Source organism: Protopterus annectens, chromosome 13.part0 (assembly GCF_019279795.1).
Source record: "Protopterus annectens isolate FY-2018-M chromosome 13.part0, PAN1.0, whole genome shotgun sequence".
In the NCBI taxonomy this organism is placed as follows: domain Eukaryota; kingdom Metazoa; phylum Chordata; order Ceratodontiformes; family Protopteridae; genus Protopterus; species Protopterus annectens.
In genome coordinates this window covers 368,145,191-368,171,524 of record NC_056747.1, presented here as the reverse complement: position 1 = coordinate 368,171,524, position 26,334 = coordinate 368,145,191, and the positions used below count along the sequence as shown (strand labels likewise).

At 37.7% G+C, this 26,334-nt stretch overlaps 1 protein-coding gene across 1 annotated transcript in view; it reads right to left on the bottom strand.

Annotated features, from left to right (window-relative positions):
* LOC122787328 (nuclear receptor ROR-beta-like) overlaps positions 1-26,334 on the bottom strand; it is a 236,934-nt gene that overhangs the window by 59,517 nt on the left and 151,083 nt on the right. Inside the window, exons 5-6 of the mRNA XM_044053974.1 lie at positions 25,020-25,141; positions 11,388-11,520 (exon numbers count right to left, since the gene is read on the bottom strand). Of these exons, the coding sequence (XP_043909909.1) occupies positions 11,388-11,520; positions 25,020-25,141 (255 nt within the window). The remainder of the gene's footprint in view (positions 1-11,387; positions 11,521-25,019; positions 25,142-26,334) is intronic.

Below are 26,334 nucleotides of genomic sequence, written 5' to 3'. Positions count from 1 at the left end.
GGGGTGCTGGGGGCAAGGCCAATACAATTATGTCCCAAGGAGGACCAAAAAAAAAAACAAAAGAAGAAAATGAAGCCACCACAGCTGCTTCACAAAGGCAGCTCTCTTGCCAGGTAAGTTAGTCCTGCCATCACCCGATATGGTAGCATCATTCCTAAGGCTATGCCTGTTATGAGGTACAGCTGCCAGAGTACACCCACCCTGGGTCCTAAAATGATAACGCCCCCTACCCTACCCACAGGATCTTAGCCTGGTCCCTTCATCCACAGACCTTGATGGCTCAGATCTGTAAAGGTGGACAGTCACTGCCATTCCACAACCCCCCTAGGATAGGCATCCCCATCCTCCATGCCAGCATAATCACAAAGCCAAACCCACTATTTGAACCTGGGTTCCCTGGGACCCAGTCGGGGATTTATCCATCCACACTGATGGGCTGATTATACATAATGCCAGAATTAACATTCATCACAAACAGCAAGTTTCAAACCTTGGCAAGTAACTCAATATGCATGTGGTAGCTACACCTCCACAGCACCCCTTAAAGTGAAGTCTGCCTTTATGCATATGATAAGCTGGAATCAAGGGGTGAAGGTTTGCGTAGTACGACACCATGCAATTTAGGCAAGTTACCTGAAAATGACCTGTAGAGCTAGATGACTGGTGATTTATACAGCTTAATTACTGACTCGCTCTGTTCATGCAGAGAGTTTAACTACACAATTGTGTGTACAGTATTGCTACTTAATATAACTAAATGAGATGTATAATATAACTGGATGAGAATTCATTTTACTTTTGCCGTTCAAATGAATAGTACAGACCACTGTTTACATTTCTATGTATAATAAAAGCATTTTCATACATTATACAGCTCAAGAACAACTCCGAAACATAGCTATGAAAAAAGAAATTCCCTTGGGAGGGTGACCACACCACTGTAGACATTCTCAAAGCTAAGTGCCTACAAATGCTGAGACATTTGAGTGGACCTTCTGTATTCTACCCATAAGTGATGACAAAATATATGAAAGCTTTCATCTCACTATGTAAACTGGCAGAAGGGGGTGAAAGATTGCACTGGTAAGTTAGCCAAGAGATAAAATTGTTGTGCACACAGCAAGATACAGACTAGACAATACAAATGATGTATGCCTCACTTATTTAATACAGCACGGAGCACGTGACATACTGTGTGCAGCTAATGGCTATGTAATGCAACATCACGCGGCTCTTGTGCAGCCAAGGCAAACTACAATGACTGTGCTGTATGTTACAATGTGCAAGCAATGACCGTGCTGCATGTTACAATATGCATGTGAGTTTTTCTGTTAACCAGGGCAGAACAATGATCTGCATGCAACATTTCAGGCTCAGGCCAGGGTTACAAATTAGTGTCACCATATATCACTGTATAGCAACGAGCACTTGAAGAACAGACAGCAAACTATAAGAGATTAACTACACATAATATTGTAAGTAAAAAGCAATAACAATCAGCAGCGAAAGCAAAACAATCAGTATGAATTTGAAAACCCTAACGCATGTGAAACTGTCAGATTTTTTGAACAAATGTATTCACGGACTGTATCTTACAACTATGTAACTGACACTGTTTTGAAAATGTATTTATAACATGTACAGAAAGATAAAGAAAAAGGAATGGAAAATGAGTGGGTGGCGTTTGACGTTTGGGCTGTTGTGAGGATGGGTTAATGGGTGGTGAAGATGAGCAGTACAGGGCTGTGAGAAGATGGGTTTAGTTTGAAGTACAGGTGGATGAATCAATCCTTGAACTATATTTTAGGAGAAGCTGAAGAGGAGAATATTTCTTGTGATTATGGTTAAGTTGCACTGCTGCTTAAGAAAATTTGCATTTAGCTTCTTTAAACACATATTGTTTAAGCTGCTTTCTAAATGTTTGCTGGGTTTCAATTCAATTCATGTGTTGGCTGGTATGAATTTCCAGTTAGTTGGAGCTAGTACCATGAAGGCATGGTCCATGCTATGGAGCTTCTTAGGGGGAGTAACAAGACTGGGGTAGAAGTGGGTAGTGATCTCAGATTATATGGACAGAGACACACAGTATGTCGGCCTGGTTCTTAATGAACCATGACATGCTCGCTGATTAGTTCCTTCACTTATAGAACCTGGCTATGAATTTTCTGCTGGGCTAATATTAGAATAAACAGTAAATTCCAAATCTGCAACAACCTCCAAATGAAATGTCATGGTTTTCTCCCAGGAAAGAGAGGACTGTTCACTACAAGTGAGAGGGAATTGCTCTCTCAGGCAGATCTGAATTGAAGTATCTTGGAGTCTGGATCATCGATGAAGTTAGAATGGACTGGGAGACTCAGCAGTGGTTCTTCTGCATACGCTGTACTGGACTGTGGTGGTGAAGTAAGAGCTCAGTCATACAACAACTAGCAGACTGAAAGCTTTGTCCTGTGTCACTATCTTCACCTGTGGTGAATAACTTTTGTGTAGCGATGGAGAGGTAAAACTACAGATGGAAGCAAAGAAATCAGGTGCCTTCGCAGGACAGCTGATTTCACTCCTCAAGACAAAGTCAGAAGTTCAGCAAACCAAGAGGATCTCCGACTACAGTCACTGCTCTGACTTGAGAGGTTTCAGGCTAGTAGGTTTGGCACACTATGAGGTATACCCTTGCTGCCTCCACTTAGGAGAAGCACCAGCCATATCCCATTTGGAGAAGGTCCTGGGGCAGGTCCAGTACATGTTGGAGGGAGTACATATCTCACCTTGGCTGGGTATATCTGAGATCCCACAGGACAAGCTGGAGACTATTGCTGGGATTTGAGAAGACTACTGTGCTCTGATCAGCCTGTCACCACTGTGATCCACACTAGGGCCAGCATTTCAAAAAACAAATGAATAGTTATTATAATTCTGGAGAACTTCTGTAAAACTTATATAGGTAAATGTGAGTGGCAGGGCTAAGAATAAACTGCAAAAATGTACCAAACAGAAATTTACCTTTTAGTTCAGATGAAATATTCAATATAAACTCACTACAAATACTTCTTTTGAATTTCAAGTTTTAAAAACATCTTTAATAAATCATCAGAGTTTAAAACATGAAATAAAGTATGTTTTCAGAAGCATTACCAGAAAAGAAAAACTGTAGCAACATTTCCACTGTTGTTTTCATGAAGTATACATATATGTTTTCTTTTCAACTGTTTTTGCTCACTGTATTACAGAAATTGCTCACTTTCTGCCTACCTGCATCCCTGTAAGTCTGCATACTTTTTCCCACAAATTCCATTTATTTCCATGTAATTCGCTCCTTCCGTTTTCTAACGATTCCACCTCCATTTTTTTATCTGCTTAACAATGTTTAACACTTCAGTTGCAGTTGGTTTAGATTTTTATTTCCATTTATTTAGTAATTACTTTTTTGGAAGCCAACAGCACTAAATTGGTACTGCCTTACTATGTCTAGGCAATTCAGACTAAAGAGGAATGTTCTGTAGAACTTCTAACTCTCTAGTAAAAACAAGTAAGTAATCTATCATAGTTTTACACAGATGCTGTTTTCACTTTCCACTAATGTCTGCACCCTCTTCCCACCTCTTGGATGCAAAAATAGGAAACAGAGAAAGCTTCAATATGCCTGGCCTTTTTTAATCTTTTGGCCAACCTCCAGGTTACCGCATTTCATTTCTAGACCTTACTTATTCACATTATAAATTTCACAAGTTGGCTGTGGTTTTGACTGACTGTAAACTTTGAGTCATATGTAATGTATCTCATTGAGGCCTCTCAACTGTACAGATTTTTGCAGAATGTCCAGATTTTTGGCTCATATTTTTGGCCTGTTCCTCTTTTTTCCTGGCAAATCACTGGGATGATCTCAGGACTGAAGTCACTAAATAATGACATACATTTGAGTTCCAGATTTCAAATCTTTCAGAAAATGTACATTAAAACAAATCCTGTTACTCTAGCAACTTTCTAAGTTTATAAGAGCAATATTTAAAATATGTCCCTACTTTTACCCCCATTTTGTCAAGCTTTGTCCAGATTTTTTGCATTAACAGGTTGAGGTAAAAAGCCCAAAATCTCTAAGGTAGGAACTTGCAGCTGTTCAGAGCACATCCTCTGAGGAACTGATGATGCACCTCACAAATCAGAACTGCACGATTCATAGCTTCATAGGTAGGTACTAGGCTATCGACCCAAGGGCCTACATAAGCCTAGCCAGCAAGGTACCCTAGCACCTTTATTACTGCTTATTTATTTATTATTCTGAAGCCCCATACATTAACAGCAAAGTTTTTGTCCTACAAATGTTTCCCCAGGCAACATATTTACTCAAGAGTTCATTCCATCAAACATTCTGCTGAACTAAGGAATATAATATAATTAATTTTATTTCGAGTTTTTAGTTTAGCGACAAGTTAGTGGAGTAAAATTGTAAGAAAGTTCTACTATCTAGATAAAAACACATGCCTGGTCAGCTGTAGCTATTGCATTTGAGTTCTTTAACCATTCCATAAAGTCTGTTTTAGAAAGCATTAATTGTAATGGATATCTAAATTCTGGCAGACAAACATAATGACATGCTGGTAAAATGTGCTTAAGAACAGTTTAACTAACTTGGTTTATACAATTCAGAATACTGGATAAGATTTTAATAAACTTCTCCCAATGTAGCATGCACTACAGTTGGTTGGGGTTGGGGCATATTTGACTACCATCTTTCTCCATCTCACAGGAATTTTCAAAAATGTTTTGATGATCGGTACAATGGTACATACATACAGACACACACACACACACACACACACACACACACACACACACACACACACACACACACACACACACACATGCTCACTGTTTCTCTTCCTACTGTCCATACATCTCAACCTCTTAGTGAAAGAAATCTGGACAAAGCTAAAATAACGGGGGAAACGTCCCAAATCAAGGGCCATACTTTCAACTATCCAGAATTTTTCAGAACTTCCTGATTTTTGGCTCAGAGTTTTGGTCTGCTCCTCATAATGTTTTGGGCTATGCTCCTGTAATACTCCTGGCTAGTTTCTCATGCTATCAAGCAAATGTTTCTTTTCTGCTATCCTCTCCTTGTCTTACTTCTACCAAATGAAAATAACACAATGGTTTATTTTAGTTATGTATCTAATGAGTTTCATATTACTGTCTGTAGTAAAGTTTAGGAAATGTAATGTTTGATGTTTACATTCTCTTTTTGTAAATTGTGATTGTAGGCAACTGAAAAAAAATTTTGTATATTCTTTGTAAATCTTTGTGAAATTTTTGTAATCTTTCTTGTACTATTGTTACGGAGCTTTTCTCCCTGGGTATCTGCTGAAAACGGACTACTTGCCCAGCCAGACACTTCCCAGTTAATAAATGTAAAATAAAAATAAATAAATAAATTAAATAAATAAATTTTTCTTTTCATGACCCAATTCAAAATAACAGACTTTGAAGTTTTAGATTCCATATCCTTTAGAAAATACATAGTAACATAAAACCATTTATTCTAGCAACTTTCAAAATTTATAGGATAGGAGCAATACTTAAAATTGGTCTCTGATTGTGGACTATTGCTCCTTCATTATTTTTGGCTTTATGAAAAATTCCTGCCCTAAGAAGTTAAAGAGGTATGTCAGGGACAGATTTTAAACATTGCTCTTTAAAACTAAGAAATTTGTTAAAATATCATTTACATAAGCATGCATTTTCTGAAAAACATTACTTCTTAAACTAAAATGTCTGTACAAGCATATTCATAAACATTTGCCGTTTTTTATCAAGTCTCAGAGTGATACATTTATTGACATAAAAGATGAGGTTACTGCTACTGTGTCAGGTATTTTAATTCAACATCTTTTACCAAAATATTTATGGCACATAATTTGCAATAAGTATATTTGGTTAACCAGATTATTTCTCACTTTTATATCTGAGAAGAATAGTAAATATAAAGAAGTGACCTATGCAGAGTCAAGTGAGATGCTAATGGTAACCTTCACTAAGATGGAAAAGTAACCCTCGTGTAATCCCTCCCCAGACTGCAGCATATCATTGCCTGACAGATGTCTTCTCCATTTAAATATGCATGGACTAACATTTAACTCATTTAATGTATCAGCTATTTTCCACATGCAGAATAGTGGTGAATTCCTTACTAAAGTCAGGGTAAGAAGTCTGCACCATCTAGCTCTACATGAATTCTGCAGTTACTTTTTCAAAAAACACCATAAAACTCAGACTGCAAGCTGAGAGAGTCTGAGGTTAAAGGTGAATGCTACAATTCTTCTTCTTCTTTCGGCTTTTTCCCAGTTAGGGGTCGCCACAGCGGATCAACTGTATGCTCATGATCGGCGGTGGAGTTTTACAGTGTCGAGTTGCCAGCCCGGCGCCCAACCTTCCACAGAAGGCACACATACGCACACACTCACACCTAGGGCCAATTTAGAGTGTCCAATCCACCTACAGCATGTCTTTGGGATGTGGGAGGAAATCGGAGCACCCGGAGGAAACCCACGTGACCACAGGGAGGACATGCAGACTCCGTACAGAAGACACCCCAGCCGAGAATCGAACCGGAGAACCTCTTGCTGTGAGGCGAAAGGTGAATGCTACAATGATCTATGTCGATTACAAAGGATATAATAGTCGATAAAGAGCAGAACATTCCTAGGTTTTCAGTAGGCAGTTAAATACTACAGCCTTTACTTGGGTTTGGTAGTATTTATTCCAAACAGTTTTGATTACTACAGCTGATTAACATTTCAGCATCTTTGTTTGACATACAGTAACTGACTCATAAAATGTTTGGGTAGTTATAATCCCCCACAAAGTTTGCACAATTGTATTTTAAGGGCTTTTACATCTACAACTTAGGTAATGCTCATGTTCTCTAGTGGATATAGACAATGTATGGTAGGCTGCTATAATAAGATTTTCAGCACCAGTTATTATTTAATGCTGTAGTCCTGATAAAGTAGTTTGTTTATGTTTTAGATGCTCTATTACAAGTACTGAAACCATGCTTTCTGCAACAATAAATGAAGGCTTACCCTGGAATTTGAGCTATACACTTTAGATCTTCAAATCAGATTTTGACAATGGCAGGGACCGCACAATCTTCCAGACAGAAAAGCTTCTAAATTATCCATTTAATTGTTGAGTCAGCTGAAATTTGGCAAAGCCTTCATCTCGTTTTCTTTTATCTTTTGTATTTTCAAGATTTTAAATTTGGGGATTTGAAAAGATCTAAAAAAAGACACTATGAATCAAAATATTTTCTTTTCAGTACCTGAATTCTCAAGGGAGATATGTGAAGCCCCATCTGTCCCAACCACTTTGGCTAGCTACACATCTCATTAAATGCCGGCAAGCACCAAATTCGATACTGAAGCCAACATACCTTATCATTTTAGGGCCAGATAGGCTTGACACTGCTGTAAACTCTTTGCAAAGTTGTGAGACATGTGCCTGTTTTATGCACAACAGAAATACCAGTAGGTACTACAAACGATATACCACAGTGTATCCCTCATGAGATTTCAAGTCTGGTTTGTTTCTTGGTTCAGTTTTAGCTCCATTTATTTTATTATTATAGACACTTCTTTGCAATAAATTTATGGTGACTGTCCATGTGTAATATACTTTGTTAAGAAAAAGGTCTGTGAAATCTACTTGTACAACGTTTGTGTGCGTTACACTTACCGATTCTCAGGGTATACAGGTGAGGATTTTGAAGGTCTATTCTTCTGAACATATGTGCATGCATGTATGTATTTATATATGTATGTATGTATGTATGCAAGTATGTATGTACGTAGATATGTATATACGTATGTATATATGTATGTATGTATGTACGTATTTATGTACGTATGTACATAAGTATGTATGAATGTACATATTTATATATGTATGTATGTATATATGCACATATGTATGTATGTACGTATGTATGAATGTATGTATTTATGAATGTATGAATGTACGTATTTATGTATGTATGAATGTACGTATTTATTTATGTATGAATGTAAGTATTTATGTATGTATATGTGTATGTCCTCAGTATTCTGGATATTCTTACACTCTAAGAGAAATTAAAAGTCTCATCAATGATTGCATTTAATGCAAGCATGAGGCAGTCCTTACACTGCTTGAGATAACTTACATTTATCAGTCTTGAAAATTATTTCATGCAATGTCTCCATACCTAATCTAAAGTACAATCATTCCTATTTTAAAATCAACATCATAAATATCATTTACAGTTTGTCACATCCTAGTAGAATGTTTCACCTTCACAGGGCTTCTAACTTCCTACGACTGTATCCTGGTATTTGAGAAAAGTGCATTACAAGCTGACAGTACAAACAAGTGTTTGCATATCTAAAGCTAAAATCATTACTGCAGAAGTATCAAGAACAGAGCTGTTCAGCACAAATTCATCTTTACAGTGTAAGAATTCAGTAGACTCTGAGTCTTAAAATGAATTTACAAATCATAATAAACAAATTTTGTAAAGAACCTGAAGCAAATCAGTAAAAGTCTAAGTTACACATACAGTGTCAGCAGGAATTTATATATTCAGTTTAGAGATTTTGTACGAGCCCATGTAGTTGTGCCCATATTGCTTGTTTTTTGGGAAATTTAGAGAAATATGAAAATTATGACAATTTCTATAAAAATATGCATGAGCATCAGTTAATATCTCTCTAGCTCTTTTACACACAGTCAATCATTAGCAGTTGTTGCAAGCTAACATAACTCGGTAGCACATATCCCACATGGTTTTGCAGTTATTAATGTCAATATGGACAGGCTTTCAAAAGTAGACACCTACATATGTCACTCACCTTATCCTACAGAAATGCCCCGGGGCATGAACAGACCTTGTCAGAAGGCCAATAAACTGGCAAGTTTTATTCTAAATTTCCTTCTAAATAAATTGTGCGTTTTGTTTTGTTTTCTTACAACCATTATACATGATAATATTAGATGCTGATACTAAATGGAAATTATAAAAGTACTGTGGGAAAAGAAAAGGTTAACGCTGTGAATACAGGAGTATCCAACTTCTTAGCAGGAAAACGGAAGGGGACTCCCTACTAAAAATATTAAGTGTCTTGCCATCAGCTTTCATAACTGCAAACATAAACCATTGCAAAACTGACCTGTAAACAACAGTCATGGTTAAAAAAAAAATCAGTGAAAAAGAGAATGTTAGCAAGGGGTAAGACCTGCCCCTAAACTCCATTACATGCATTACAAACTCCATTATGGATGGCGCAGTGGTGCAGCAGTTTACGTTGTTGTCTCACAGCAAGAGGTTCTCCTGTTCAATTCTTAGCTGGGGTGCCTTCTGTGCAGAGTCTGCATGTCCTCCCTGCATTTGTGTGGGTTTCCTCTGGCTGCTTGGGTTTCCTTCCACATTTCAAAGATATGCATTTCTCCCTGGGCCTCTGCTAAAAATTGGCTCTGTCCAAGCCGGACTTTCCCGGTAAATAAATGTTAAATAAAATAAAAAAATAAAAACATGGGGAAGGGCTATATTACCCAACACCCCACTACTTAACACATACAAACTTGGAGGTTGCTGCATCTCAGGGAAAAGAGAAATTTCCAGTATACTGCAATCTCGATCTTTAAATAAAAAGTCCCAGTACTTGCACATTAGTGGTCACATAAAAGAGTTTCACTAACTAGTGTAGTAAGCACCAGCCTGGCACCCATGGGATGGTAATTAAAGTTGAATTAATTTAAGGGGTGACTCCTGATGCAATGAACTTGCAACGACACGACTAGAGTGGAAATGTTTTCTGAAGTTAAATTAACATGGGGAAGACATCTCAATAGACAATGGACTTAAGAATACAACAGGGCACAGCTGTATGATATAGGGATAAAATCAGCTCTTCTGGCAGATGTCTCTAGAAGATCTTGAACTGGTGCTCCTTGTTACCTTAAGCACAAATACCAGTTTTTAGTTCCTCCAACAATTCACGAGTAATTCATCTCCCCTAGCCTTCATAGGAGAAAATACAGTTCATTTGCCTTAACTAAAACATTTAGTACACAAAAACAGCACTGTAACAGAAGAAGAAAAACAATGAGACAATGTAAAGATATAAAGTAAAATGAATAAATAAATACATTTAAAAAATGTATTTACTCCCACAGCAGATCTGTTCAGACAGGTGGCTCAACAAAATTAACAACTTATTCAAAGTCAGAAGGTCCTCTAGAGTTTTAAGTTCCTGTTACTTCAAAACTAAGACCAGCCCACGGAGGGAATGGAGAGGTAGTGGGAGTGAGTGGCTGGTAAAAGTTCACCCGTCCTTGGTGAAGGGTGGCAGCTTGGTTTGATGCAATGGCAGCACCAGCAGGACTGCAGGCATGTTACCCACAGAAATGTGACTATGAGCCCATACGTCAGTGAGGCACTGTTTTACAAGGGGGGGGGGGTGACAACATGTGCCCCCCTGGTAGCAGCAAGTTTGAAGCTCACAATATGCCACACACAGTGGTGGAGGGAGACTTGATCCCTAATGTGAGGATGATGGTTACCATCCCTGAGACACTTGGCTCTCTGTAGGAAAGAATGGGGCAAAGGATCTCAGCTTCAAGGAATGAATCGGTCAACTGAGGAGCCAGAAGGAGATGGCTAGATGGCAGGGGAAGTCACGGATTAAAAAACATTTAAAATTGACCATTATTTACATCTTTATGTTTCCTCTACTGAAAGGTTACTGGATGTGCTGAGGAAGGGAGTATCACAATAGTGACGGTGTATACTGGGTTCATATTTCTTACGTTCAAATAACTCATACGGAATGTATACGCTTATTTATTTGTTTCTCTCTCTTGGACAGCAACATCTAGACACATGAGTATGAATCCTGGCACACAGACCAGGTGCATTTTATTTATTTATTTTGACTGGGGTACTTCCATGTCAACTAGAAACTTGTCTTTTGCTGGCAGCTAATGCTGTTTTCTTGTCTAGTATCTGTAGTAGTTATGAACAGTACAACCATTGTCATTGTTTTCTGTTATAATTTGTAAAAACATTCTCACTTATTTCTGCTATTTTTATTCCCCCATATCAGGACATCATTAACACTTATGAGAGAAGAATGCAGGCATCAGTGGAATACTATACAGGTAATAGAAACATCCTACCTGGCAACAAAAAAGAAAACTGTTATAATATTTTATCTACTCACTGATTTACTGAGTCACCAAAACTGGTGCTCAGATTGTCAAATTAGTAAATAAAGTCTCAGTGTACATTTCAGTAAACATCTGCTTTACTCTATATTTGGTGATATGTATGCCATGTTTTACGTCTTGGTTCTAACCTGCTTTAAGAAGAACAATCTGGTCATTCTGGCACAGGTTCATGAAGCCATCTATCCGCTTGGCAAACTCCACAACATACTGGATGGCGTTTGTAATTTGGAGCGCACATTCCTGCCACATAACTTCTGTGGACTGTAAAAATAAACAACAATGAATTAATGTTAATCAGAAAATGTGCAGGAAAATTTCAGTTTTGTCATGAATTTGATGGAGGAGGGAGCTAAGGTAGTGGAAGAAAAATGCAGGAAATTGACAAGACGCTATGCATGTAATCCTTCTTGCAAACCTGGAATGTGGGCAGCCAACAGCTGGAAAGACAGACACCGAAAGGAATGCTTCTTGTTAATGGCATTCTATTGCACTTTCAGTCACATGACCTGCCCTGCTTTGAATCTGGTACCATTTTTGTAGCAATCATTATAGCTCTGGGATACCTGATTATAATACACTTACTGCACTCAATGATTCATTCGGTATTTTTACACAATGCTGTTGTACTTAATATGGCTAAAAGAAAAGGAAGCAAAGCAGCAAACCAAGAAAATTTCCACCAAACCCAGACAAATTCAGTGACCTTTCTTGACTATCAGAACTAAAGTTGTATCTATTAGGTCAACAGAAAGCTTCCCTCAACAGAACAGATACTACCAGTGATCTAATTAGACATACGCTGAAAAGCATAGCCATTGCATTAACTGCACAAGGCAGAGAAGCATGCTCTAGCTGTAATGAGCTCAGCATGAGTCAGTCCTAATCTGTCACATGACACAAGTTTAACAAAGCAGTAAGCTTGAGTCTACTAAAAGACTCAGTTTAGAAAAAAGAATGAAACTGTGTTTGTGTGTATGCGTGTGTGTGTGTGTGTGTGTGTGTGTGTGTGTGTGTGTGTGTGTGTGTGTGTGTGTGTGTGTGTTGCATAGGATAAGGCTCTCATCTAGAACAGAAAAAGATTTCCACATGCACAGATGAAATGATACAGGGAAGTAGCCATTGGAATCACAACAGCAATTGCATTTTAACTGACTTTTTTGTCGGCATATGCACAGCCTCTACACCCAATCCACACTACCTTGTTTTTCTGCTTCTCCTGAAACCCCTCCTACCATTTACAAGTCCTGGGAAAATCCAACACATAACAGATAATACATAAACCTATGACTTAATGGCACATGAGGTCTGCATAGCTCCCTAACAATACTATACAATGATACAGAATTAGTACAAGAGATTTACAATGTTTACAGTACTAATAAAATAAAACAAAACAACATAAAACATGAATTTGAAATGTTTGACATTCTCAAGGTAAGTATGGTTATTACAGAGGACATGCCATTGCTGTGAGACTGAGGAAAACCTTTGTAGGGTTCTGAAATTCATTGCTTTCATTTTATTTTTAGAATTATTTTTTTTATCTAACAAGTTAGATATTTAATTGAGATCGTTATCAAGCTGTGTTTTAATTATGTTACGTTTACGGCTAGACAGATCACCTAGCTATCTGTATACAGTATGACAGACATTGGTGGTAGATCTCTTGGAAGATTACCGATAAAAATAGAAACAAATATAACTGGTGAAAGGGAAAAGCTTCGAGCCATGTCTTTTGTGAGAATGGCAGTTTATGAGGTTGAGTTACCAATATGAAGTTAAACGTTTCTATTTGTAAGAAGTGTTTGCTCTTAAATATTAAATTATCACTTAAGACATAGGCACACATACATTAATAGAAAAGATAAGCCATATTAATGTTTGTCATAGCCAGGCATTATAAATTACATATATATGTTCTTTCTTTTCAACAATTATTCACTCCAACATTACATAACTTGCTCATTTCTTGTCTTCCTTTAAACACCCTCCTGAACATTATTTTGCATGTACTGTTTTCACAAATTCCATTTACTTCAGTGTGATTTGTTCCATCTCTTGAATTATGACAGAGACAGATTACCGATTCTCATTTGGATAAGGGAGTTAATAAACAGTGGGTGATCTATCAAGTCAAAGACCTTGGCCAGGTCTATGAAAATAGACCCACCTAAGTGGCATTTGTTCATGCGTTACATAATGCCAGTGTTGAAGGTAAAAGAAGACTTGACCAGACAGATTCCAGCAAACCACATGAATGCAGAAACAAATGTCTGTTTTTCAAAGTATGTCCATTGCAGACCTTAAATGATCCCCCTCCCTAAAATGCAAATGTTTCTGCATGGTGGCTTAAAAGCTTGTAATTTTAATGCAATCAAGAGATGCACTGAATATCCCTATAAACTCACAGGACAATGAAGGGATACGACAAAATGTGACCTGTAAAGTCTTTTGAGGTGGAAATAATATACCTGGAAAATGAGATTTTTATCACAACAAGTAAAAGAAATAAATAAATGGGAGAAGGGATTTGAAATGCTGGAGATAGAGAGTGAGAGACAGAGAGAGTTCAAGACAAGACTGATATATGCAAGCCTTGTGCTGTGTCCTAAACTGTTCAGGTACAGTCAACAGATAAAGAGTTTTGTTATTTCCAGAATTTGTACATTTCTTCTTCTGTTGAATGTTATTAGAACTAGTGCTTAAATATAAAAAGGCACCTAAATAAAAAGTCCAGATAATGGAAAATGTTAACAGTGACTGGTTTCAAAGTACAGCTAGGAGGTTACATAAAGCCTGCTTTAAGCCAAAGACTATTAAAAACAGGTACTGATGTTTTCAGGAAACCAAAAGACTGAGCTCTGCATTTCATCACAAAATAGCACATTCTGCACAAAGGTGTACTGGGCAGCTGTAGCCTGCTGAAATATACCGAACAAGAATAATACAAGGCAGAAATAAGACGGTAAGTAAATTAATTGATGGGGCAACTGCAGCTGGACTGAAAGCAAAAATCACAGGTCTTAGCAGTCTTACAAAATGTCAAAAATATGTATTTGCACAAGTATAAAAATATATTAACTAAAAAAAGTATGGAAAAAAGTGAAATTTAAATGTAAACAAGATGATGTAGTTAGTTCCATATGAATAAATGAGTTCTACAGTTATATTACATTCAATAATAACTGGACCGGGGGGGGGGGGTGCTACATGGGACAGTTCTCATTGGTTGGTGAGAGTTGCTATGTGACAACCCACTGACTACATGCCCTTCAGAGATATGCAGACAGACGCTCAGTTGGCAAATGGAACAGAAGCCAATTATGGCTGTATTAAGCTTCCTCCAGGGAGGAAGAGTTTGCCTCCTCAAACCACTGCATATAAACAGTGGTTTCACACTTATTCACCTGAATAAACAGGATAACAGAAACAACTTCCAGTCATATTTTTTCCATGAGAATTTTTGTTATAATAATTTACACACTAAACATCATTTGACATGGGAACACAGACTCAAAATCTGTTACAGGTTCATGTTTTCACCATAGAAATAACATATAACAGTATGCATTATGGTACGATGTTGTCATAGTGATGAGACTAACTCTTGAGGTGAAATTGAAGAAGTTAATTCTTTCAGTTTGATTAAAATCTTACCATATTAAGTGTCAGATGTACGTTATTCCTATTATACATTTTTAATTTTAATAATTTTACTGTAGTTTTTGTCAGAAATGGTAACAATTACTCTAATCTTCTCCACCCTCATATACTATTATAGCAATAACCCACGCCTGGGTGTGGGTAATGCTAAATTTACCCACGGTTGGCGTGGTTTGGTCCCGAGGGCTTGGGTTATTGCTATTATACCATGACATTATTTAAGAAAAGAAACTGTTACTTTTCTTAAATAATGGCATAGTATAATGCCTGTTTACTGCCCTTCCGCAGATGTCTGGCATCCGGTAGTTCTGATGTACTGCGCCTGCGCAGTACATCAGAGTTGAGCAAAAGCAACGGAGAAAGCAAGATCTCCGTTGCTTTTTAGTGTTTCGCTATGTTAAATGAGTTTAACATAGCCTGACAGTTTTAAAATAAGCAACGGAGATGTCCGTTGCTTAATTTAAAACTGTCTCGCTATGTTAAACTCATTTAACATAGCGAAACACTAAAAAAAAGCAATGGAGATCTTGCTTTTTCCGTTGCTTTTTTTTAAAACACTGTCTCGCTATGTTAAATGGGTTTAACATAGCGAGACAGCTTTAAAATAAGCAACGGAGATCTCCGTTGCTTATTTTAAAGCTGTCTCGCTATGTTAAACCCTTTTAACATAGCGAGACAGTTTTTTAAAAAAACGAGTTATACTAATGGAAAAAAGTCCGGGCAACCGGACCTTTTTCCATTAGTATATCTCGATTTACAACGGGCACGCTGGCCAATCAGCGTGCACGTTTTGGGGGGGTCATGGTATAATCTACATTTTGAGTAGAATAGTATGCTGGCAGTTACCGTAATAAAATGAATTTCTACTTCAATGCTTTTCATGTTAAACTTTAATTGTTTTCCAGTTTTTACAATGTCCTACATATTTCCAAAACAGAACTGATGCAAGCTTATAGATTCCTTTTCACCTCTCCAAAGTCTATGTTGTGGAAGTATTTTACTGTTTGAATAGGTAAGGAGAGAAGTGTGTGTTAGAACTTGTCTCAGCTAATACTTGTTTTTTGATGAGATGGTTATTTTGAGCATAGAGTTTGAGAGTATAAAATAATATCCTACTACTTTAAGGAGTTGCAGAGAAATAATATCCCTGCTCTAATGTTAATTTACTGTTTCTGACAGGCTGATTGCAGGAGTCTGTGTTACTGCATTATATAATCCATATTATACAATGACTGGCCATTAACATTCCAAAACTTGCACGCTGATTGGCTAGCCTAACCAGCGTGCCCGTTGTAAATCCGAGAATATACCAAAGGAAAAATGTCTGGTCGCCCAGACTTTTTTCCGTTGGTATAGTCTTTAAATTTTATTTTTATTTCTTAAAAAAAATAAAAATAAAATCTGTAGTTCGGACTCCGGACATATCAGAGAGGCATCGTGGACAAAATACTAGGGAAATCTAAAACTAAACAAACGTACCTGATTTCCCTTGTATTTTGTCCATGCTGTCTCTCTCCTACCCCTAAACTGCCCTAAAGTTTTTTTTTTTAATTAAAAAAAACAAAACAAAAGAAAAATGGAGCAACAGAGATCTTCTTTTCTCTGTTGCTTACTTTCCCGAGCACTGATGTATTGAGTATGCATGGGAACACAAGTCCCAAACGCATGCGCAGTACATCAGATAAGGCTCAAGGAAATGTCCAGCGGCAGAAGGACAACACGTTGCCCTTACACAGAGACATTATTTAAGAAAAGTAAGTATATTTGGTACTCGCGTATTATCGCAACCACATTCTAAACGACTTACAGTCGATGTATTGTGGCAGCCTTTCAAGCTATCGTTTTCTTTGGAAAAGAAATTCCACCTTTTTAGGGTGTAATGTTTCAAATACAAATTATATGTATATTGAACACGAAGATCTTTTTCAAAGTTATGCTAGTCAGCATGCAAGTTGTACTGCATGATCTGTATTTTTCTGACTAACTCCTGCTGATATTCAACTGTGCTTTGAGGTTAGTTTTTGTCCCACATCTTATGTAACGCCGTTTGATCACAGCAATGTTTTAATTGCTGTAACCCCTTGTGTTCTTCATGGTTGTTTATAACAGCATAAAAAAAATTATGTGTTAAAGCAAGAAAGAAAGATGCTGGTAGACCCCCGCCCCCCCGAATGGTAATGCCATCAGGAGGTAGAAGTTCGATGAGCTACATCAAAAATATGTTCTGTTTCTGATGAACAACAATATCCTTCTAACACTGTTACACATACCTCCAAACCTCTGAGTTCAACACATCTGCCCAAAAACAAAATATTATAGTAGGAGATATGGTAGATAAAAGAAAAAACGGGGACAGATTTTTAGGCACTGCTAGTACAAACTTGTAAAGCTGCTACAATAACATGGTTTGCGTTGGCATGCATTTTCTTGAATGATATGAAGTCTACATTCAAAGATATGTCATTACTTAGGCACTTCGATCCTCAGTGACTGCCAAAAAAACAAACATTTTATTAGGAACAACCTGAAAAAAAACAAGAACTTAAATCATCAATGACTGCCAGAAAACAAAACACTTCATTAGGAACAACCCCAAAAATTATGAGGTAAACATCAGCACATGCTCTGAAAATACAGAAAATTGACATGTCGGACAACTGAAACATTTAGTATTAATAACTTGATAAAAATAGACATATGTGCTTCACCCAAAAAAAAAAAAAATCGAGGATGAAGAAGCATGCGGTTTAAAACTATAACTTGCAAGGCTGCTGGAGGGAGTCGTTTAGAATGTGGTTGCGATAATACGCAAGTACCGTATATTTTTTTTCTTAAATAATGTCATTGAACAATAGCAATAACCTACGTCTGGGTGTGGGCAATGCTGGATTTACCCACGGTTGTCTTTGGTCACTGGAGCTTCACCCTCGTGACTAAACCACACCAACCATGGGTAAATCCAGCATTATCCACACCCAGACATGGGTTATTGCTACATTATACCACAGAGAATATTATTAATCCAATGAGTAACTAGGTCTCACTGTGATAAAAAGCTTCATATCCTTTCTAGAATGAGAATTTGCAACTGAACAAAATGTTAAAATGATCCTTTAATAGTTCAGTAGCACTGATACTGGATTACGGAACAGCATGGAGAAAAATGCTTTGCACTAGGTCAAGAAAAACAGGAAACACCTGGCATAAAATTTTTACACACTAAATTTAAGCTGCTACAGTGGGCTGAATTCTAATTGCAGAGAAACTCAGAAACAACCACAGAGCAAGTTCTCTGAATCAGGATGTAACTACCAGGAAATGAATGCATTTTCTTCTATGTTAATGATGAACTATGCACTGCCACTCTACCCAAACAAAATTATTTTGGAAAGTACTGCATTACATAACTGCTTATTTGGTGTACAAATGTTATACTGTGCTACTATATAGTGAGAAACAGATAATAATGAATTCATAGTGATGTACATAGGTATGCTTAAGCTAATCTATTATATAATATAAAATGTAATTGAAAAGTTCATGTCATCAGGCAATAGTGTGTTTCACTAAATGAACCCCAATCCCTCTGCCTGACTTTGACTCACAAGGTACTTTCTTACATTATGTAGCTTAAAGATTACTGTAATAAAAGTTTGAAGTGTATGGGGCCTACATCTGTCTGTCACCTAATAGTTTCATGTGCAGTAGGACACTTAAGCCAGATGTATGCTGCAGTAAACACTTTATTGTTTGTTCTATCAGGATATTATTTTAGTACCTGCTTTGACTTGTAGCACCAAGCACAGAAGGTGTCTGGTACACTATATTACCTATTACAAAACAGTAGTAATGCACAGCCACTGCTGCACACAGCATTGGCTTTATAATTCCCACAGGAATCGATGCATGGTTCCAAATTTGATGTACATGTTTTCTGCTAACTTCACACCTTCCTGTTAAGTCAGCAGAAGTACTGAAGTGAGTCTTTCACAAATACCACCATATCCTTTTAGCCATTCTTGCATACAGGGGGCATCCAGTAATTAGGAAATGCTCAGTGGCGGCTGGTGACTTCAAAACAAGGGGGTTGCAGGAAGCAACTGAATGGGTGGAGCCAAATACACTGGAGTGGGGCTGTATTACACTAGGTCAATAACTGTTACCTATGATTGAAGAGACAGGGTCATTCACTTTTGTCCACAGACTGCTTCAGTACAAACCCACTCATTATAGCCACTTTACTGACTATATATACCTCAGATATTTGGTAGTAATCAACACTTCATAGGTCCTCCTGTTACACACTGTTCTTCCCTGCACTCCCCACGTGATCTCTGTATCTTGGGCTCACACCACCCAGACAGATTACTTCTTTCTTGCTTTTTCATTCAAGGAGATTGTCATTCTCTGCTGAACTGTCTTGTGTGAAAGTTATTTGTACTTTAATACCCTCATACTTTTAACCCTTCATGCTTTTAACAGTAACTGTCCAAGACTTTACTGTAATTTAATTTTAGAGGAAGTAACTGAATTAAGATGGGGGGCAAAGTTGCAGATGCACTGAGGTGCATCTTAGATTTTTTTTTTTAACTAAGTTCTGATGATGGCCTGAACAAAAAATCATGAGTAAAGAAATATATTCAGTCTTTCTGGGAATACTGCCTGCATAACCCTCCAAAAAGGCAGTTATCTTCTGTGTACCCCACAGAGATTAGACTGGGAAATGGCTACATGCATATATTATACTGCTTAGTGTCTGGGAGAAGAAACCAAACAACTTGGATAAAATCCATAAAGAGAAAAGAACTTCACATAGAAGGAATGAATGGCCAGAAACTCAAAAGAAGAACCAAAAAGATATATGCAACACTACTTAGTGCAACACTATGGCAATGACCAGTTGCTGTCACACATATCCTGCCCAGACCACCACAAGATAGCTACTTATTCAGTGCAATGCTGACATTTGATTGTTACAGAAAGTGAACAAAATTATGTATAATACTACTGCAAAGCCAGTTTTAAACAATTGACAACGGTGTCAGTCACTTCTCCACAGACAACCCTTACATCCAACAATTAATGCCAGCTTTATTGACTAAATATACCTCAGATATCAGAATGTAATAAACTAAAAATAGCAACACTTGGACAAAGTAATTTATTTTAACTCCCCTCCCCTACACATGTGAGCATCAATTATTTGTACATCAGTCTCTTCAGTAGTGAGTCCATTCATGCATGAGCACCAAAATGATACCATTTAACCACAGCTACCACTTCAGTAGTATGGCCACATATGCATTCAAAAAACTCCACCACCTTTTTTAAAATTAGTATAACTGTGATGTTTCATTTAAATGGCGTCTATGTGGGATGTTTATTGTTCTTTTCTTTCCAGTCTGATCCAGTCTGTTTTTTTAAGTGCTTATTAAAGCAATTTTTCCTTGGAGCTTCGATTCATTTGTGCCTGGTGGAGTATTCTTAGTTAATTTTTTTGCACATATGCACAAGCACCAAAATGAAACATCTCCCCCAATAACCCCTTCAGTAATTTGTCCATGTAGGCACAAGCACCAAAATTAAACATCTCCCCCAATGACCCCTTCAGTAATTTGTCCATGTAGGCACAAGCACCAAAATGAAACATCTCCCCCAATGACCCCTTCAGAAATTTGTCCATGTAGGCACAAGCACCAAAATGAAACATCTCACCCAATGACCCCTTCAGTAATTTGTCCATGTAGGCACAAGCACCAAAATGAAACATCTCCCCCAATGACCCCTTCAGTAATTTGTCCATGTAGGCACAAGCACCAAAATGAAACATCTCCCCCAATGACCCCTTCAGTAATTTGTCCATGTAGGCACAAGCACCAAAATGAAACATCTCCCCCAATGACCCCTTCAGTAGTTTGTCCCTGTATGCACAAGCACTTCAGTGATATCAGAATTAAACATTTCCCCCCAATGACCCCTTCAGTAGTTTGTCCATGTAGGCACAAACACTTCACAAACATCAAGATGAAACACTCTCCCCAGTGAACCCTTCAGTAGTTTGTTCATGTAGGCACAAGCACTTAAATGACATCAAAATGAAACATTTCCTGCAACGACCCCTTCAATAGTTTTTCCATGCATGCACAAGCACTTCACAGACATCAAAATGAAACACTTTCCCCAACGACTTCTTCAGTAGTTTGCCAGCTTGATAATGTTTTTAAAAACATAGCTAGGATGCATACTCACCCTATATAATAATGTGTTCTTGTAACAGGATTTTCTGTGAACACTAGTGTTCAATTTACCATTACTCAACCTCTCTATAAAAACATCTAAGAAAGTAATCCTAGATGTTGATTCTGTCATGGTAAATTTCAAATAATGTGTAAGGGAATTGACCTCTTCAAAAAAAGTGTACAATTCTTTATTTATGCCTGTCCATAGAAAAAATATATCGTCCACAAAACGTTTATAAAAAGTGACGTATCTCTGAAACCTAGGTAGAACAAACAAGTTCTCCTTTTCCCAATGAGCCATGACTAAGTTGGCGTAGCTATTGGCACAAGATGTGCCCATAGCCACACCATCTTTCTGAATGTACAAATTCTCATGGAACAAAAAGAGGTTATTCTCCAGTACAATTTCCAACAAAAGGCATAATAAATCCACTTTAACAGAACTAAAATCAGTTTGTTGTATGAGGTAATTATAAATATACTCTATACCTTCCTGATTCAGAATAACTGTAAAGAGAGATTTAACATCTAGAGTCACTAAAATAAAAGGGACATCATCATTCACTGTTTCCATCCTCACATACAAGTCTAATAGAAACTGTTTAGTATCTCTTAAAATAACAGAATTCATATCTACTATGGGCCTTAACATCTTCTCAATGTATAACAACATTGGTTTAGTAACTCACCCTCTACCAGCCACAGTAGGTCTCATAGGCAGATGAAGGGGGTCCTTGTGTACTTTGGGCAGGCCATGGATGGTAGGTATCAATGGATTATCACCTCTAAAGAACTTATATAGTTCTAAACTAATCACATGACTCTTAACTGAAACATTTAGGGTATCATAAAGCCTTAAAACATATGCTTGAACATCATCAATGTGTATAATTGAATAAAATCTATTCTCAGCAAGCATTTCAGTCATCAAATGATTATATTCATGCATATCCATCACTATAATAGGGCCACCCCTGTCTGCTGGCCTGATGATGATGTTATGATCATTTCTGAGTCTTTATAAGGCTAACTTATGTCCACGTGTTAAATTACCTCTTCTATTTACATTTTCACAATTCTGACATAAGTTGTAGACATCATCTTCTACTAGTTTACTGAATGCATCCAATAAAGGATGATAACTGGGGATGTATAAACTAGGTTTAGTAAACTGTGGTACATGAATATTATTGTTTCTATTCCCAAATAATAATTTCAATTGAACATTCCTTACAAATAATTTAGTGTCTTTGATGGTATCTGTTAGATCACTGTTTACTGTTGGTATAAATGATAGGCCCATGTTCAATAGTTCCGACTCATCCCTATCTAGAGATCTGTGTGAAATGTTCCAAACTATTGTAGTGTTGTCCGTTCACACATTCTCTTCAGAGTTGGGCCTGTTTATTCTCCCCCAGTGGCTTTCCATTTCTGTCTCCCCCTGCTCATAGATCGACTCCTTCCCCTTCCTCGAATATCGGTTATCAAGAAAGGGGGAGGATGTGTCGATCCTCCAGCAATATTAGGTGTGGTTATTTTCCTCCTAACCACAGGTTCCTGTATATTTAAATCAGCATTCACTGAAGTAGATGGAACAACAGTGGTATAATTAATACTTTGTTCATGTTAAATCTCTCTTTACAGTTATTCCGAATCAGGAAGGTATAGAGTGTATTTATAATTACCTCATACAACAAACGGATTTTAGCTCTGTTAAAGTGGATTTATTATGCCTTTTGTTGGAAATTGTACTGGAGAATAACCTCTTTTTGTTCCATGAGAATTTGTACATTCAGAAAGATGGCATGGCTATGGGCACATCTTGTGCCAATAGCTACGCCAACTTAATCATGGCTCATTGGGAAAAGGAGAACTTGTTTGTTCTCCAGCCGACATAAGCATCCTCCAAAAGGGCCTCATAGAAACAGACAACTGGTGCCAGAGCCATGGCCTCAAGCTAAATGCCAAAAAGTGTATAGTCATCCCCTTTGGCAAAAACAAAGTGCCCACAAATGACCACATAGGTGGTAATCCATTAAGTACAGAAGAAGTAATTAGGCACCTGGGGACCCAAGTTGATAGCAATCTCTCATTTGACAACCACGTGGCCAAAGTGGTTAGAAAAACATTTTATATAGCCCACCTAATCATGAAGGGATTCACATCTAGATCAGGGGAGGTCATCGTGCCTCTTTACTCATCCCTCATCAGGTCCATAATTGAGTACAATGCCCCTTTTCGGATGTACCTTACCAGACACCTGCAGCAACTGGAAAGACCCCAAAAGTACCTCACCAAGAGGATCAAAGGGCTCAAACAGATGCCATATGCTGCCCGGTTAAAGAAACTCCAGCTTTACTCAGTGGCATACCGCCTGCTCAGAGGCGATCTGTGCCTGATGTATAAAGCCATGTCCAACCCAGAATTAATGGACATGCTGCACCTCAGAAAATCCAAATCCCATCGAGCTACGTGCTCGAGAGACTTGAACCTCAGCACTAAAATAAATAGGACATGCTGGAGGGACAGATTCATAACCCAGAGGCTTCCTTCACTCTGGAATAAAATCCCAGTCCAGGTTAGGCAGAGTCCCTCATTGACTCTCTTCAAGAGGAATCTTGATGAGTGGATGGGAGATCGTAGGTTTACCCTGGGTATCACTTCTGTGTCACTGTTAGACAGAGGCACAGTATACTAACCTCAAAAAAGGGCATAGCAAAATTAATTTAAAATGGGTAGCAAAAGCCAAACACACTCTGGCTAGGCTTATAAATGCCCTAGGACAGATAGCCTAGTATGAACCTATGAACCTATGAACCTCTATCTGTTCAGAAATGTCCTCTATGTTTTACACATGACGTAGGGAATGTTAAAGACATTATTCAGAGACACTGGGGGGTTTTGACTGTTGACCCATGTATTAAAGAGGTAGTAGGTGACAACCCTCATTTTTTATTTAGGAACAAGAAGAATTTTTCTCACAGTTTTGATTCTGTACTTAAATGTACATCCCCATGCAACAGTTGTAATTTTTGTAATTACATACTTGAAAATACTATATTTGTTCATCCGGTTACTTCTCAATGTTTTATAAGTGGTGTGGAAGCCAACTGTAACACGAACATGTAGTATAGCTTGCTCAGTGTATATCCTGTCCTGCCTTCTATGTAGGTAAAATTGACAGAAGGCTCAGGGACAGGATAAGAGAACATTTATACATTTTGTACTCACTTTTATGAAGATTTAGAATAACAATACTAATAATAATAATAATAATAATAATAATAATAACAACAACACTTCTCATCTTGCCTTGGCCCTTCCCAAATGAGTAAGTACAAGCCATTTTTTTCGAATATTTCAAATGATTACATATGTGTGCATTACTAAGGCTGGCACTGTAAAACCATGGAAAAAGATTTTGCTTTGGTAGCATTTTCTTAAACACTAATAGCCATAGTTAAGCCCTGAGCTGAACAATCCTTCCATCACACAGAATAATGATGTAATATTCACGATAGTAATATGACAAAAAAAGATCCTTTATACTGTCACAGGCTACATACTCACCACATAAGCATACTACTCAGGATGCAGCTATATTTATGTGCTGAAAAGCACTTCTCATTACTGAAAAGAGAGTGCATTATGCTCTGTCCCCTATATTAATAAAACAGGAAATGTAACCTTGTTCTACTTCAGTCTACAGCTGCCGTTCCTTCTACTGTGCTAGAATGAGTCATATAAGAGAACAAAGGGGGAAAACAGGAAAGGACATTAATTACAGAGGAGGCTGAAATAAAAATAAAAAGAAAGACCAAGTAATCAGAAAAGGTGACAAAACAGGAAGGACATTACCTTAGTCTGCAAATTTCGAACTTCCTCCTGTGTGTAGTGCATCCATGTCAGTCTCTTCAGCTCCTCTGTGGTATACCGACAAGTCTCTAGGTGGGATTTTATGACATTCTGTGCCACTTGTTCTGCCCGGCGACAAGAAGAAACAACATTAATAAATACAGTCAAGACAAGGCCCAAAGAGTTTTCATTCTTACCCTTAAGAACAATAAGCTGTGTTTGTATGTGTATGCGCTCACTGACCACTCACTGTCCCTACATTTTTTAAGGCCTTTTCTTCTCTTCTCTAGACAAGTTATAAAGGCTACAAAAAACTACTAAATCTGGTCAAGTACTGCTTAAGTTCACATGTTGCTAACTTAAATCATTAAAATACCACTTACGCTTAGATAAGTTAACGTTTTGCATTTTTTCTCTTTTTATACAATTGGATAAGCCCTCTAGGCACACATGCCTCTGTTTAGGGGCAACTCAGAAATGCTGTCTAACTTACTCGCTCTGGGCCACATAACATGCAAACAGAGAATGTAGAAAATTAAACTCAGAGTGGCTGGCACAGTATTTACCTTCACTGTCTTACCGCACTTGATGCCTTGGTTTTCCTCCTGTCTGAGTTGCCTTCTCTGCAGGGTCTACATGGCCTCCTTGTGTTTGTGTAAGTTTTCTTTTATGGTTTCTGGTTTACTCTCAAATTTGAAAGAGAAGCTAACTGGCTGACAATGCTATAAACTACTCGTGTGCTGTGTGTGTGTGTGTGTGTGTGTGTGTGTGTGTGTGTGTGTGTGTGTGTGTGTGTGTGTGTGTGCATGTGTGTGTGTATGTGCATGTGTGTGTATGTTTGCATCAGTGTGTGCATGCTATGTGTCCATAGACAGACTGGTATCTTATCTAGGACTAACTTTCGTTTTACCTCACTGCTTGCTGGTATAGGCTCTGTCTCTCCTTTGACCCTGAGCAGGATACAGGGGACTATGGTACTTTTGCTTTCTCACTGCTAGCATACAAATTCTTGGATGGCAAGCTACTACCTCTGGGGCAGTTACATTTCAATGAGTCAATTACATATAGAAAGTATGTGAAACAAGCAAATGAAACACAACTCTGCAGATAGATTATTATATGGAAATACATTCAAACAGCAGCATGTGCTGCTGCAGCCTTGATGTATTTTCTTTCTGCCCAGAATCTGAATCCTCGTGCTGACTCTGCATTCTAGTTTTAATTCTGACTATGCTTGTTTGGCCCTGATATCATTTCCTGTATGGTTTGCTAATTTGTCTTAACAAGAAAACAGATGTGCAGTTAACACTCAGTAAAC